This window comes from Melospiza melodia, chromosome 2, assembly GCF_035770615.1.
Source record: "Melospiza melodia melodia isolate bMelMel2 chromosome 2, bMelMel2.pri, whole genome shotgun sequence".
Taxonomy (NCBI): Eukaryota; Metazoa; Chordata; class Aves; order Passeriformes; family Passerellidae; genus Melospiza; species Melospiza melodia.
In genome coordinates this window covers 17,363,275-17,379,125 of record NC_086195.1, presented here as the reverse complement: position 1 = coordinate 17,379,125, position 15,851 = coordinate 17,363,275, and the positions used below count along the sequence as shown (strand labels likewise).

Below are 15,851 nucleotides of genomic sequence, written 5' to 3'. Positions count from 1 at the left end.
TCAGGGAGTCCCTCTGTGCAGGGCACATTGTAACACTCATCTGCTTTCACAAATAATCCTGCCAAAATAAATGGGTAGTGAAGATAAAATCATAGTGCTTACTATGAATAGGTGTGAAAATGTATATTAGATGTATTTTGAAACTTTATTCTTCCCAGTGAATTGACAGTAATATTAAGTGTACCATTTTTGGTGCAGAAGAAAGCTTCTTGAAAAAATCTTACCTAACTCAAGCAATAAAGAGAGAAAGGTCCCTTTCAGCTGTGAAACCTTGATAGCAACTTGAAGGAACTCAGTGTTCTTGCTTCAGTGGTGCACACTCTGCCTCAGCAGGGCTTGGGCTTCAAAGCCACAGGGCTTTTTGCTGGAGCTGGATCAGGTTGGAGCCCTGTCATGGTTTGACCCGGAAACAGGATTTTGGGATGCTGTAGATAGGGCCAATGAGTGCTCAGATTTGAATATTGCCATCTGGCCCAACCACTGGGCATTGGATCCGCCTCTGAGAACACAGGGTAAAAGCAGGGCTCTCCCCCTGGCAGGCCTCTTTGGATTTCCGGCGGGAAGGAGTTGGGTCTCTCCCCCGGCCCAGTTGCTGGCTGGGCGAGGGGAGGGGAAAAGCCATGCGGCCCGGCCCGGGAGAGGTAGGCCTGGCCCCCCCTCCAAGGGTGGAAGGAAGAAGTAAAGAAATGCCGGGAAGCAATGGGCAGCCTGTTCCCCCCCCGCCCTTGGAGACAGACAGAGAGAGAGTGCAGCCTGTTTTTGTGGCCGTTACCTTGAAATTTAGTAAACATGTGCTGGCAGCAGGCAGCCCGGCTGAGGAGATGGGGGGTGTGCAGCCAGGAGTGCAGCCGCTCGGAGGAGTTTTTAACCCTTCTGGGACAATGAAAACTTCACAGAACATTAACCCTTCCTAGACGAGTGATGAAGGTCTGGACCAGAGAGGGAGAGAGAGAGTGAGAGATGTTGGAAAAATGGAGAAGATGGAGTGGCATTTTATGGTGGACTCTTTTGTGTAGCCATGGACAGAGCCATGTTTCCGTGTGATACAGAGACTGAGTCCAGGGGGAGAAATGTCCCAGAGCCAAAGAAGATTCAGTGTGGGTACCCCTCGGCCCCAGGGGGTATATAAAATATGGGGGGGACAGATGTCCCAAAGGTGAGAAGGTGAGATACTGTGCTTTTCTGGAACTGGACAAAGCATCCTTAAAAAGACAACCCTGGAAGCAGCCCTGATTCTTGTTCAGTGGTGAGAGCACCGGAACAAGGATGGAAAAGGCCACCACGACACACGGAAGGACTCCCTCTCCTCCTCCTTCTCCTGAGGAACTGAAAGTTGAGCATTCTAAAGGGTTGTGCTGGACCCAGAATTGGTGATTTTGGAAGATGTATTGTATTGGGAATTTAGGGGGGAGGAGGAGGAGAGTGTTTTTTGTGAGGTTTTCATTTTCCTTGTCTTTTTCTTTTTCTTTTGTGTGTAGTTTAGTAATTGTTTTTGTAGTTTAGTTAATAAACTTTTCTTTTTTTCAAGTGAGAGCCTGCTTTGTTTGTTCCTGGTCAAAATCTCACAGCAGACACCAGAGAAAGTGTATTTCATGGGGGCATTTGGCCTTGTGCCAGTGTCAAACCTTGACAAGCCCTTAGCTCCCATATCCTGGGTGGGTGTTCAGGCCATGTCCTGAGGCTGTGCTTGCACCATCCCACTGGAGGAGCAGTGCAACCAGCTGCAAGATCAGAGACAGGGCTGGAAGGGCAGCACCTGCCTACAATTCTGCAATCAGGTCACTGCTCCCAGCACAGCTCCTGCCATGCTCTCTGTGATAAGGGCAATGAAATGTCAAATTCATGTGCATTGCAGGGCACAGGGAGGGGGTTCCCAGGTCTGCCCCATCCCAAGGAAGGTAAGGCAAGCACATGATGACCTGTGTGAGCTGAGCTCCCGTGGTGCAGAGCTCCTGGCCAAGTGCAGGGGGTCAGATGCAGCTGACACAGTTCAGTGCCTTGCTGGAACAGGAGTTTGAACCAAGAGTGAAGAGGAGTGGCTTGGATTTGCCTGTCAGTTTTCCTTATAAACAGCTTGTGCACTCTCTCTTGCATTGCTGTCCTTTTAAAATATGTTAATTAAAAAGAAAAAAAAAACAAAACCAAAAAACCCCAAACAACAAAAAACTCCCAACAAACTAAATAAAAAACCTGGACTGAGATTTACTCTGTATGTTTTACTAGTCCAGCATATGTAAATAATCCACAAATTTGAGTGAAAACAGGTACTTGCTTACTTATTGTTCCAGTAAAATTTCAATAAAGCTTATTCCAGTGCTAATTACGTTTTCTCTAGAAAATATGTATGAGCGCCTTTAGAGTGGAGTGAGTAACATGTACCAAATTCCAATTGATTTATTTTTCTCATGGTTGTAACTGTACCTGTAAAAGATTACAGAGGTGATGGATGAATGACTTTGCTTGTGTTGAGCATTCTGTTAATTTTAATTATATTGATCTTGTAGGGTGACTGTGCACAAAAATAAATGGTGTTTCTGCAAAATAATTGGGAATTGTTTTAAGGAGTGACAAAGTGTCAGTCTCTTGCTCAGCACAGCAGATGCAGCATGGGACTTTTTAACACAGCTGTCTCTCTAGGCTTGGGTGTGATCTCTGAACCCTGCCATTTTTGATCTGTTCCTTTTATGATGGCAGCATTGAGGATACTGTGATCCTGACTGATTAATTTATCTGTCCCACAGTTTCTGTGGGAAACTATTATTTTCATTACAGGCAAGGTTTTGAAGGCAGGAAATGAGTTTGCTGCTTGCTTTAATAACATGCGCAAGGCTTATTTTTTCTCTTTGCATGGAGAGATTATATATTAAGCTAGTGAATGTAGCTTTGTGTAACATTCACATTTTTATTAAGACACAAAATAATCAAAGTAGTCCCACACTTAAAAATGTTACAAAATATAATTAGCAGTCTTTTATAGATAAACTTTTCATTGGTTTTACAAGATGATACTGCTTAAAGTGCTTCTTATGTTCTGTAGTCTCAATTGAATTTTTCTCTCTTTTAATACAGAATTGCCTCTACCACGATTTATGGCGCTGAAAAATGACACTGAAGTACGTTATGGGACTCCAGCAGAATTCCATGGAGTTAAGTTTCAGGTTCCACATGCAACTTTGGAAAAAAATTCCTACAAAAGAGCAGATGAAGGGGAAAAACAGGTAACAGCCTTGTCTCCTTCAGGCCAGCATGTCATTATGCATCCTCCTTTTAGGTCCAGTCCTGTAAATGATTACACTCACAGGGGCTTACTCAGTTTTCCAACACTAGATAGGAGATGAACTCCTGATGTGCAAATAATCCCCATCGTGCCTGTCTTCTGGTTTTGATGCATCCCAGTTGCTTCCCTGAAGAAAATTCTCTATATGAGCTTGTATAAAGCTGTCAGCCCTGTAATATTCTATCTAAGTTCTTTCAGTGTTTTCCTCCTACCTAAACCCACACTGTTTCTCAGAGAAGAAGTGGAAAAAGCAGCAAATAGAAATCTGTGAAAGAGAACAGGAAAGTGAGTGATTTCCCATGGCCAGTATGGTAGTGGAGTAATGGTCCTCAGTCACTCTAGAAATACTCAATTCAACAAGGTATTCAATCATGAGCTGCTATTTTTGGGTGGGGTAAGGCCCCCAAGTTTTCTTTCATTTTTATCTCCTCAAGAAATAGTCCAGAAGACATCTGCTTTTCTTTTTTCTGAGTGAAACATGCCAGTTTAATGAAGCATCCAAGGGATGTTCCTGTTACCTGTATTTAGGAGAGTACAGAGCAGTTGTTCAGATACAAGAAGCTTCACAATGCTGCATAATTTTCACAAAAACTGATTTGCATCATTTTCCCCAGGCTTGACACCTTCTCCTGTGGTACTGTATCAGGTCATGTTGTAAGTGCCTGGTGGAAGCACTTTTATCTTCCCAAAACATGTGCCCACGTTTATCACGGGCTGCGCTGGCGTCGGTAACGGCGTTCCCAGCCCGAGGTCAGCCAGCAGGAGGGAGCTGATGACAAGATACACAGGTGGAATAACAGGATCAGGAAGAAGAGCATCTATGCCTCTCCTCTGTGTACTGGCACCCAAGCAGAACACTGCCCTCAAACCCCTGGCTCCATCTGGATTATCTGTGTTGTGTTATATTTTCCTCTTTGTTCAGTAAAACCTTTCAGACTTACATCCTTTTCTCAAGCAATCTCAGTAAATCAAAGGAAAAAGGAAGCTTTAGGATAGTTACCCAGTGATACTTACAAATCCACAGTGTTTAAAATACTGACCCAGAGATGTATTTTAATTTTTTGTAATTTTTTTTTATTATGAAAATGATCTCCCACAAAGAATGCACTCACACTATGTAAATTCAAAGCTATCCACTCACACTGAGCCTTCTACATATACTACTTCAGGCATCTCTGGAAGTAAAATACGTTGAGCTGACCATTGTAAAGCTTTGTTACAGCACTGCCATGTTTATCCCTAAAGGCTCAGTACCAAATCCTGTCTTGTCCATTTTAAGCCTTTTCTTGGAAATAAAGGGCCTGAGGATGCTGCAGTGATTTTTCTTGTTTGTCCGTCACATTGTATGCACTTGGACCACTTTGCAGCATTACTTGGTTGTTTCTTACAATTTTTGTCTCAGGATTGTATTTTGTGTTGGTGTGTTTTTGAAATAGGAACCCAAGTCTCCTCCAATGTCTCCAATTTGCTCCCCTCCTGCTTCTCCATCTACCTACCAGAGAATAGCCCAAAGTTATGGATATGGTAAAGCAAGGAGTACGCTGGAACAGCAGCATGGAGGTAGGATAAAAATGGCAATGCACATTGAATTCAAATACTTTTTTCCTTTTTATTTTTTTCCCTTATCAAAAGTATCCAAATTCTAAATGCTAGTGACAATCAGCCTAATGATTTTAAAATTCAATTAGACTCATGTTTTGAAAAATTATTTGATCAATATATTTTGACTGTTCAATTCTGTCTTCCTATTCACTTTCTATTAAATTAGATTTATGTCTGACTGCTCACAGATGCTAATACCTAATCTCTGACAAAGCTCTGCAGTATACCCCAGTGGCAGAGAGCCTGCAAGGATTGTCAGAGTGCATGATGGTTTTGGTTTCATTAGAGGGCAAGAAAAGCCTGCTCCTGATTTCAGTAGATGCATATTAATTTTCAGATTGGAAGTGAACCATCCTTTGCAGGAATGGATCATATCATCTCTGGTTTTGTAACAGAAATAATAATAGGATGAGAGTGTAGAGGCAGTCCCACAGTGTAACTTCAGGAATTCAGACAAAAACTAGACACTGCATAGATTATTCTGTCTCTCATTTTGGTGTCATTACAGTAGGTGGGAAAACATTCAGACTTTAATAAGAGGCTAATGGGGCAGAAGCCCGTTTAACTATGGCTTTGCAGGTTCCTCTTGTAGTAAAGGACCTGTGCTCTTGTAATTGCAACATGTGGTGACCAAGTTAATGGCAATAGGAGGCATTGGTGTATACCATCATCCCTGCTGCTTTACATTAGTGTGTTTGCAGTGGGTGAAGACTGAAGCATGCTAGTCCTTCACCTTTTGTCCTTATTTACAAATGAGTGACAAAAGAGCTATTCAACATGTTGAAACTCAGTACAGCTGTGATAAGAATGTGTTTGACACTATAAAGTGGGCTCCACCTGAAAATTGTACCAGTACTGAGTCACAGGCATTCCCCTGCTGTGCAGGTAAACTACACCTTGTTCAGAGTGGGATTAATTCTGAAAGAAGCACACTAGTGCAGTTGCTTTCTGGTACAATGCATGTTCTGCCCCAGTGAAGAAGAGTGGCAGAGAGCCCATGCTGTGGAGATCTGGGCAGGGAGTGTCTGTCTGTGTACCTGCCGGGTGCTCTGCTCTTTTCTGGCACTCTGTCCCAGATCTGTCAGTGCTATGAGGGAGGGGAGTATTTTGGGTGTTGTTTTTTGTTTTTGTTTTTTTTTTTTTTTCTTCTGAATTTGGTTGCAAATTTAACTTCTGTGAAATTTCTCATGGACTCAGCAGCTACACAAAGTGACCAGGGACAGCAGCATCCAGTCCAGCTGTCAACATCTTCCAAAATTAATTATTTAACTGCTTGAATTTCTAAGGTAATAAAATCTTAGAGGTGCAGAACAATGACTATTTTTCAAAAAGCAATTTTTCCTATTTTCCAGAAAAGGAATCACTCCTATTTTAATCCCACTGGGGGTACTTCATCCAAATGTATTCTCAATGGCAGTGAGCAGTTAACATTTTGTGACCCATGCTGTACCACATGCCAGGCCTAATGCAAGCCCTGCTGGTTCTTCCCGGCCTTTAAGATTAAAACCCTTCCAGTTTCCTGAGGAGCGCTCCAAAGGGCAGCTGTGTGTAGTGCATGTGGAGGAGGTGCTTGTGCCCCTGCCCTGGGCTGGCAGGGCTGTACTGCACATCTGACCCTAAAACTGGACAGGGATCTTCAGGGACAGCCCTGTGCACTGCAGCCATGACTGTGGACATTTTATCGTTCTGAAAGTTTTTCGTGCTAGCAAGCATGTAGACATGAGGCTTCATGCTTAAATCTCCCCTCTGAGGGCATCTAAATGTTTCTCACCTTTCACCTTCCTTCCTTTTTTTATTTAATCTGAAATTAGCAGTGACTTGTACAGGAATAGAAATAGATAACAATACAGGGTAAGACACCTTAGGAAAACAAAGGGGTTTAGGGGCATGATTGTTAAGCTCTTCCTAAGATCAAAAGTTTTAAGATTTCTTGGACTCCTTTTTCATCATGAGTCTTTAAGGTTCTGACTATCTAATGTAAACTTCGTAATGGTAAATTTTAAATAGGCTGGCAGCAGTTCTCAGCTGTGTAAGGGTTTGCAAGTGACTTGCCTTTTTGTTTGCATGCTTGCCCTATTTTTAAACATTGTTCCTAAATATGTTGTTGTGTCACTGCTTACTATATTTGCTGCAGTGGAGCCTAAGTGACTTATTTTAGCAAAAGAAGAAATTGTTACTTTTCTTCACTAACTTTTCTCCAAATAGCACAAAGTGGTGAGTCGTGTATTTTGATTTTCAACAGAAATTAGGGAAGGGGGAGGAAGACTATATTGAGAAGTAATGGTTTGCTATTTGATAGCATTGTCAAAGCATATTTTTATAGACCAAATGAATTATTTCTTCTTACTTAAAATAGTTCTTGTGCTAGATGTGGCTATAAGTATATAAAATGTATAAATGCATGGACAGGCTGTATAAGTGTATATTTAAACATGATGAACAGTGATTTCTGTGGTCTAGCAGTATATGAGTGACGGTGTCTCAGTAATGTCTGAAGAAGGACGGTGCAATGGGAAAGACAAGTGTGTGGCTGGAATTTTGTTGCATAAGACAAAATGGACTTTGATACTGTGATAGTGGGTTCACTTGGTAGGTGCTTGACCAAATGGACTTTGATGCTCAGATACAGTGTTCACGTTTATACATTCTTGATCTTGTGGTATTTAATTATTTTCTTTCGCTTAGCAGCATTTTTTTTATTATCCTGACATTTATATATTTAATTTTAAATGTCTGTTGTAGCTCCTTATGAAGTCAGACACTCTACTCACCAGCAAGATGGACCATCTTCAGGGAATTATGGAGCCAAATCTGCACTCACCTGTTCAACTCCTAACCGGGTAATGAATTGCATATTTTCTTCAGTAATACTAGTAACAAAACAATAGAGAAATTTTAAAAAAGGCACAAAGTTCTCACTTTGAAAGTGAAAAGTGTTCTCTGTGGTGTTTTTTGACTTGAGACTGAATTGTGCTTTTTTTGGTAAATGAGGAAAAAAGCTATGAGATGGAGAAATTACAATAAACAAAGAAATTTATTAAATCACTATAGGTAAATTGAAGTAAAACATTTTCATTGAAAGTACATGAGATTTCACAGAGATTCCTTCTTCATTTAGATTGCTATCTGTAACATATGCACAGTATTTATGGCTAACATTCTGCATATTTTGGTTTTTCACCCCAGTTGGTTAAATTGCACCTTAAACTGAACATATTAATTTCAGAGCATTTGTTTATTTTTGTGAAAATGGGTCTTATATTTTCCTGCTGGTTGTAAAAGCAGATCTTTCCTATGTTCCAGTGTGCTTGCTGTGCATTTATTATGCAAACAATTAGTTTGCCCTAAGGAAGGGCAAAGCTCCCTTAAGCAAGAGATTTTCCTAAATAAGAAAGACTCAGAGACTCTACCTTTTCCTGAGTGCTCAGCACCTCACACCCACAAAAAAATGTCACCTGAGCCTCCAAAAGAGATCTACAGGTAGTGTCACATAATTTGTGCTAACTTGAAATTAAATTGGGTGCATTTGTGTAGCACTTTGAAATGAAAATTAATTTACAGCTTTATGATGTTGTCTGTTTCAGGGATCTTTTGATGTATTTCAGAACTGGTGTTTTGTATTTGATTCTTGGAAAATAGACAGGTGTGTCAGAGAAAGGGTTTCACAGCTGATTGTTGTTCATTCTTGCCCTCCCTTTTTAAAGCTGTTATTATGCAGGCTTAAGTATTGAATACTCATTTATTCCATTTTAACAAAGACACCAGCTGTACTGGCAGCCCTCTTGTAGATACCTCCATCCAACCTGTAAAAGGTACAGGCCCCCCTTAAAAAAGTTAATCAGAGAGCAAAGACAGAGCAAAGAAATAATGGGTTGAATACTCTTCTCCTCCAGAATATTCCTTTACCCAAAGGCAGATTTTTACTTAAACCTTGGGAAGTGGTAGAAGTTTGAGAGGGTCTCTAGGGGCTTGTGTGTCTCTCTGACTTAGCATAATGGGTGCTGAGTTACTGGGGTGAGCAGAGGGTCCAGAAGTGGAATATTTCCATTGCTACAGCACCATTCCTAGATTAAATATGTAGCTTCATAATGAACATAAATTTTCATGCATAAAGCTGCATAAATGCAGCTTTAGGGCCTTTACTGGTTCCATCCATTTGAGGTGTTCAGTGTGCAGTTCAGGGCTGTAATGCATTGCAGAAAAAAAAGTACCCTCAAAATGAATCTAGAGGTAATAAAGTATGACTTGGACTTTTAGTGGTCAGCAGTAGCCAGATTTCCTTTGACCACTGGTCATGTAAAGCTTCCTTTAATTGCAGGGGTAAAGATACCTAATAATAGCCTCAGTTTTCCCAGTGGGATGGTCATCAGTGTGGCCATTTCTGCTTCTTGTGTTCTGAAAATTTGTCTGTGCTACATAGAAGAGTGAGAGTCTGGTTTCTTGAGGTTCCCAGTGCCCTTGTGGTGCCCTCCCTGTGGCTGGTGCCAGTGTCCCTCCCTTCAGTCTCTTTCAGTGGAGCGGGAGCAGCAGGACAGCAGCACTCAGTACTCAGATGACCCTTGGAGGATAACGGAGGAGCAGCGAGATTACTACATCAACCAGTTCAGGTCCCTGCAGCCCGACCTCAACGCCTTCATTTCAGGTAATTTTATCAAACACTGTGCACACTTAACAGGGGGACCAGGCTGGGAGGTGAAAAGTGTTAAGTAAATAAATTCTTTTTTGTCTCTGGCAGCGCATTTGTAAGAGTTGATTATGTTTTCTTTTTAAAGGCAGACTGTTCAAATCAATATTGTGGCCCATACATTTTCTCCTAAATATCCTGATTTTAGAAAAGTAATTGCATCTCAGGGAGAAGTGTTGGGAATTTGGTAAAAATTAAAATGAGCTCTTTGCATTTCATGTGCTGGATTTGTGGATCACACCTGCAGTGTATATTGAGTTGAAAAATCCCTGAGGGTTGTGCTGACTTATCCAGCAGAACTGTGGCAATGTCCATGTGATGAGAGTGAAGCATGCTCTGGGCAGTCAAGCCTTTATGGTTCTGGGGGACTGAGATTTTGACCTCTAGGTAATTAGGAAATAATCCTGGAGAGCACACACATGGTAGAATTATTGTTAAGAGCATACTGAGATGACTCTGATCATACTCAGATTTCCATCCTGAATAGAGGGTCCAGGCTGCTTGTGAAAGGAGACTTTGCCACATACAGACAGTTGGTCTGGCAAGGAATATGTCACAGGTTTTAAACTGAGACAGTTGTAATGAACCCTGCTGTGTCACTGGGGTTCAGGAGGCCTTGATCCAGCCAAAAGTTTAAAGAATGACCTGCTGCTAACTGAAATTATTGCTTCAGCAGTTCTTCACCTCAGTTAAGTCTCCTTCATGCAGTTTGCTTCCAAGAAAAAATGATTGTTCAGTGTGGGTTCTTTCCCCAGTGGTTGCCCAAGGGGAAGAGGATTTTTGTCCCTGAAGTCTGTCTGTGCTTTGTTTCCTTATGATTTGTAGCCTGTACCCAGGAAGGGCTTCCAGGGTACCCCTGACAGCCTGTGCATATGAGATGGTGAAGAAGTGTGTTAACTAGAAGTATGAGAAGGGCTGCTGTGGCAGGGTGCCTGCAGCAGGACAAGAGCTGTGTGCTAGCTGAATCTTCGGCAGTTTCTTTTTTATTTTATTTTTTTTCTCCTCTGTAAAATTTTCACTGCAGGAAAAAGTCATGGTTGAAGCAGCACACTGGGAGAGCAGTGCAGATGTCAAAGCACTGTACTGCTGTGCACATGACTTCTGGGTGAAGCAGGGCCATTTGTGTCTGTTATTTCATCATTGGTGACATACTTGTTATGCAGGTTAGAGTTACTAGTACTAAAGTAGGTTTCCCTTGATTTATTTTTCCCATATGGAGGGAATGGAGAAATGAGGTCAACAGCTCTGTCTGGCTTTCTCTGTCATTTACTCAGGAGACAAATGGTCCAGCATCTATAGGAGCACCTGATTAATCTGGGCATCTCTTGGACATAAATTAACTGTCTGCTTCTGGCATGGCAGACCTGGTAAAAGGGAAGAATTTGGAGAATTAATTCCCAGTGGTTGATGAGGCATGCTTTCCCAACAGGTTCTGTAGCAAAGAATTTCTTCACAAAATCAAAGCTGCCCATCCCGGAACTTTCTCACATCTGGTGAGTACTGTAATATTGTTGGGGATGCCTATCACACTTTTTAAAAAGATGCTTAATTCAAGAGTTCTTGTTAAATTTTAAAAGTGTCTTCAATTATAATTATTGCTCTTATCTCCAGAATCACTTAGAGGCCCAAGCAGCAGGGTGGTCATTGGTCTTCCTGACACACTTGTTTTCTGGAGAGATGTTCACCTACTCAGCAGGACTGGGAAGGTTTGAACCCCAACTAGCTGAGAGCTCTTCTTAAGTGTATTGTTTGCAGCATCAAAGAACTGGCATTTTTCATGAAATGACACAGAGGAGAAGCACCTCTGGAATGTTTTAGATGTGTTGTTGGTTTTTTGTTTCTGTCTCTCTTCTGTCAGAGGAGGCCTAATTAAACAACTACATAATTCATTAGTGCTTTTCTAATGAACCAGTGCTCTTACTTTTAATGAGCTTATTGCGAAACAATTGTGGATGGAACTGTACGTGATAAAATTTGACAAGGATTCTATTATATTTTCATCAACAACATGGTGCTTTGTAATTTGTTGTCATCATTGCTTTTCTGATAGGAGGAACAAACAATTTTAAGCATGGATCAGAAATGCTGATAGTGATTTTGTTTTTATATATGCTTTTATGAAGAGAGATGAGAAGAAAAGCTTGCAAGAGCCTAAACATCTGTCAGGGTCAAAGGATATGTCTGGAATCTTTTCAAAGCGGATTGTCAGTTGTGAAAATAAAAAAAATAAAAACCCAACTGAAGAAACATAGTGCTGGGGGAAGTGAATATTGGAATTTAAATTTAAGATTACTTAAAAAGAATGGATTAACCTAATATGTTAGCAAATCAGATTTTATTTCTATTGCTGACACAAGTTGTTCTCTGTGCGGAATTTCAAGAAAAGTATGCCTTTCTAGTAGATGCTTGTAATTTTGTGGCAATGTGATTTATCAGGTTGTGTTGCTGTGTTAAACACATGGGATGTTTCAGTCCTTGTCACTGTAACCTCAGTAGTCTGAGAAATGCTTGTTACTTTCCAAGAGTAAGGAATTATATGTTTATTTTAGACCATGTGCCCATGATAAAATATTACTCAATATTTGCAAAGAGTTAATTTATAAAATTGAATTCCTAAATTTCTGAAGTTTAATTTTAGTGTTTGTGAAGTGTGCTAGATTAAGAGAGAACCACTTAGTTGGAAGTTAACAACAATATTTAAACTTGTCAAGAGCATTAATTTTCCCTCTTTTTAAAGGTTAGTCAGTGGTGCTAAGTAACCATTGCTAAAGTCCATGTTTAACTTTTTCTGCTTGAACTGTTTTAAGATCCTGCATGGATTAGCCAAAGTGCTTCCTAATATTGGAAGGTTAATTCCACCCTTGGAACAATGTGCAATTAATTGCTGCTCAGATGGCCAACTACATCCTGGGCTGCAGCAAAAGAGGTGTGACCAGCAGGGACCCCATCTGGAGTGCTGCATCCAGCTCTGGGCTCCCCAACATGAGAAAAACATGGAGCTGTTGGAACAAGTCCAGAGAAGGTCCACTAAGTTAATCACAGAGCTGGAGCACCTCTGCTATGAAAACAGGCTGAGAGACTTGGGGCTGTCCAGCCTGAAGAAACGGGTCTGGGAGATCTTCTAGCAGCTTTCCAGTGCCTAGCAGGGTCCACAGGAGAGCTGGAGAGGGACTTTTCACAAGGGCATGTAATGATAGGACAAAGGGAAAGGGCTGTAAGCTAGAGGAGGGCAGGTTTAGATTAGATATTAGGAAGGACTTCACTGTAAGGGTCATGAGGCCTTAGAACAGGTTGCCTAGAGAGGTTGTGGACTTCCCATCCCTGGAAGTGTTCCTGGCCAGGCTGGATGGGGCTTTATGTAGCCTGGTCTACAGGAAGGTTCCCTGCCCATGGCATGGGAGTTGGAATTATATCTGGAATGATCTAATGGAATTAGTTGGAATGATCTTTGAGGTCTCTTCTAACCCAACCTCCCCTATGATTCTATAAATATAGATTATGTATTTCACATTCTAATATACACATACCATCAAATTCAATGGTGTGATGTATTAAAGAAATGTACTTTACTGAAAAAGAAAAAAAGTGGCAAGTCAATTTCAGAAAATCAACTTGCTTCATCTTCCCCAAGACAAATGTGCAAGTCAAGATCAAATGACCATGGCAGAAATACTTGTCTTGTGTTAAAATATCCCTTCTCAGAGCTGCATTTTTGTTTCCCACATGATGGCACACATGCGTTTCCCTGAGATCACATCTTGGAAAACGTGTGCCTGTTTTACCCACAGGGAGCTGAGTGACGTGGATTGCGATGGGGCGCTGACACTCCCGGAGTTCTGTGCCGCTTTCCACCTTGTGGTTGCGAGGAAGAATGGCTACCAGCTGCCCGAGACACTGCCAGAGACACTGCTGCCCGAGTACCTTCAAGCAGGTAAAGCTCCTGGGCAAGCCATGTCCCTGCAGCCATCTCCGAAATCCAGTGTGTGTGTGAGACAGGTTCACCTTCCATCCTGGAATGGGCTTCTGTGCTCTCTAATGATTCTCCAGCTGCATTTAAGGCCTGTGTTTTTAATTGTGCTTATGAGGTGATTGCTGTAGAAGTCCTAGATCAAAGCAGAGAGATAGGGATGCAAAGTGGAGCAGTGACTTGCCTCTTAATGTCTGCCCCTTTGCTCCATTGTGCTTCAGGTGTCAGGAGAGATGAAGAGGCAGTTGAATGCCTGTAAAGCCAAGGGAATCCAGCAGTGGCTTTAAATTGAAATAGGACAGGTTTATGTTAGATTTTAGGAAGAGATTGTTTACTGTGAGGGCAGTGAGTCACTGGAACAGGTAGCCCAGAGCAGCTGTGGATGCTCCACCCCTGAAAGTGTTCAAGGCCAGGTTGGATAAGGCCTAGAGCAACCCGGTCTGGTGGAAGGTGTCCCTGCCCATGGTAAGGGAGGTTGGAACTAAGTAATCTTTGAAATCTCTCACAGTTCAAACCATTCTGTGAATCTGTGATATAGCTTTTAATTATTTTGATCATTTTTCCTTAAAGTATCTATGTCTTGAAGATTTGTTAAAAATTATACTGGATTGCATTAGAACTTAGTATGCTAGTGTATTTTTTTAGATACTGGTTATACTGGAGATATTGGTTATATCAAAGGTTGAATTTTTTTTGTAATTTATTTAATGTAATCCACAGGTTCTTCTTTGAGTTGTTTGCATTAATGACGGGATTACAACAATTTGTGTAGCACAAAGATGAATTAATCCAAAATACAACATACTTCAGTAACAATATGCAGTGAAAGACCTGCCCTTTCATTTGTTCTCTTCAGTTATGTCTCTTTTAATGATAAATGAATGTTGGAATATATACTGTTACATCTAAAAATGTGCATGACTCTTGAGGGCAAGGAGGATTAATCACAGATGATAATTACAGTGCTAAGGGATAATATTTAAGACCTAATAAAATCTCCATTAAATTTGATGACACTGAATATATTAAAAGGCAGGAAAAGAACAAATCAAGCTGCAGTTAGGAAAATTAAATGTTGACCCCATATCAGAATTGTGAAATAATTTCTGGTGGAGTCATGTTCCCTGTAATCCACTATATTCATATCCAAAGCAATAAGCTCCTGAAAAACATGCACTTCCAAATCTTCATCATTTTAGTCTCTCTGATTACATTTCCCTGTCATAATTACAACTACATTTTTCCCTCCAGGACAACCACTTTTTTCACCACTACTTTCATGCCTGGTCTCATGATAAATTGGCTTGTAAACTCATCCATGCAGATTCTTTTTGATGTGTCTTCACATTGAACCTTTTTGGAAATAACTATCTCTAGTAGCAGGGAATCATTATGTCAGTGGGAGAAATAGCATGGTAAGCTGCAGTTGTTCCCTGGGAGTTTTCTTTTTCCCTCTTTGTTCCTTTCAGCACTTAGTTCTCCCAGTTTCTTAGATTATTGTTTCTTGCTATTGCATGAGACCAAGCATTTCAAGCAAATCTACATGGAAGAGGTGAAAGGACTAATTATTTCTTGTGGGTCCTTTAAATACCCCACCTAATAAACTAATCCTGGTTAATCTGAGGGTCTGAAAATATCTCGTGCTCATTCTTCTATCTGGTCAGGATTCATGAATCTGTCTTTTGAAAGGCTTGCATTAATGAAAAGCAGAACATCTCAAGACACTGTGAAACTGTGAATAAGAGAAAAGTGTAGAGCCCTGGTTGTATTACTTCTGAAATAAAACCATTGACAAAAATGTAGGTTCCTCATACAGTTACCTAAAATATCAAAAGCAAATTTCAAGAGAAATCTTATGTATTCATGTTCTCATAATTTGATTTCTGTAAAATTTAGACTTTTTTTTCAAAATTTTTTGGCTTCTTATGACTCCAAAGAAGAACACAGTTTTTCATTATGTTGCTGCATTAGTTTCAGATTGAGGCATAATTTGGTTCAATTGAAGTATTTGCATCTGATAAGAGTGCTGTTAAAGCTTCAAATAAAATGACTTGTAGCAAAAAAGCATTTAAGAATGCATTAATCTTGCTAGTTTTATGGCTTGTACCATAAACTACAAGCACAACTGGTCCAAATGCTCTCCTGGCACAGCTCCATTGACAATTTGACCCACCACCTTTTTTTGGAAACTTTTTATTAAAACTAATTTGCAAAATCTCAAAAGCTATTTGCCCTGTGTGTAACCCACTGTACTGCAAATTAAGACAGGTTTCTAAGAGCTTAATTTATTGAGATAAAATAAATGCTTGCCAAAAACTAGA

The 15,851-nt window shown here is 40.7% G+C and overlaps 1 protein-coding gene across 1 annotated transcript in view; it reads left to right on the top strand.

The window, feature by feature from the left end:
- Window positions 1–15,851, top strand: part of REPS2 (RALBP1 associated Eps domain containing 2) — a 96,893-nt gene that overhangs the window by 34,202 nt on the left and 46,840 nt on the right. The window contains exons 3-8 of the mRNA XM_063182968.1: window positions 3,070–3,218; window positions 4,714–4,837; window positions 7,622–7,719; window positions 9,383–9,521; window positions 10,993–11,056; window positions 13,352–13,494. Of these exons, the coding sequence (XP_063039038.1) occupies window positions 3,070–3,218; window positions 4,714–4,837; window positions 7,622–7,719; window positions 9,383–9,521; window positions 10,993–11,056; window positions 13,352–13,494 (717 nt within the window). The remainder of the gene's footprint in view (window positions 1–3,069; window positions 3,219–4,713; window positions 4,838–7,621; window positions 7,720–9,382; window positions 9,522–10,992; window positions 11,057–13,351; window positions 13,495–15,851) is intronic.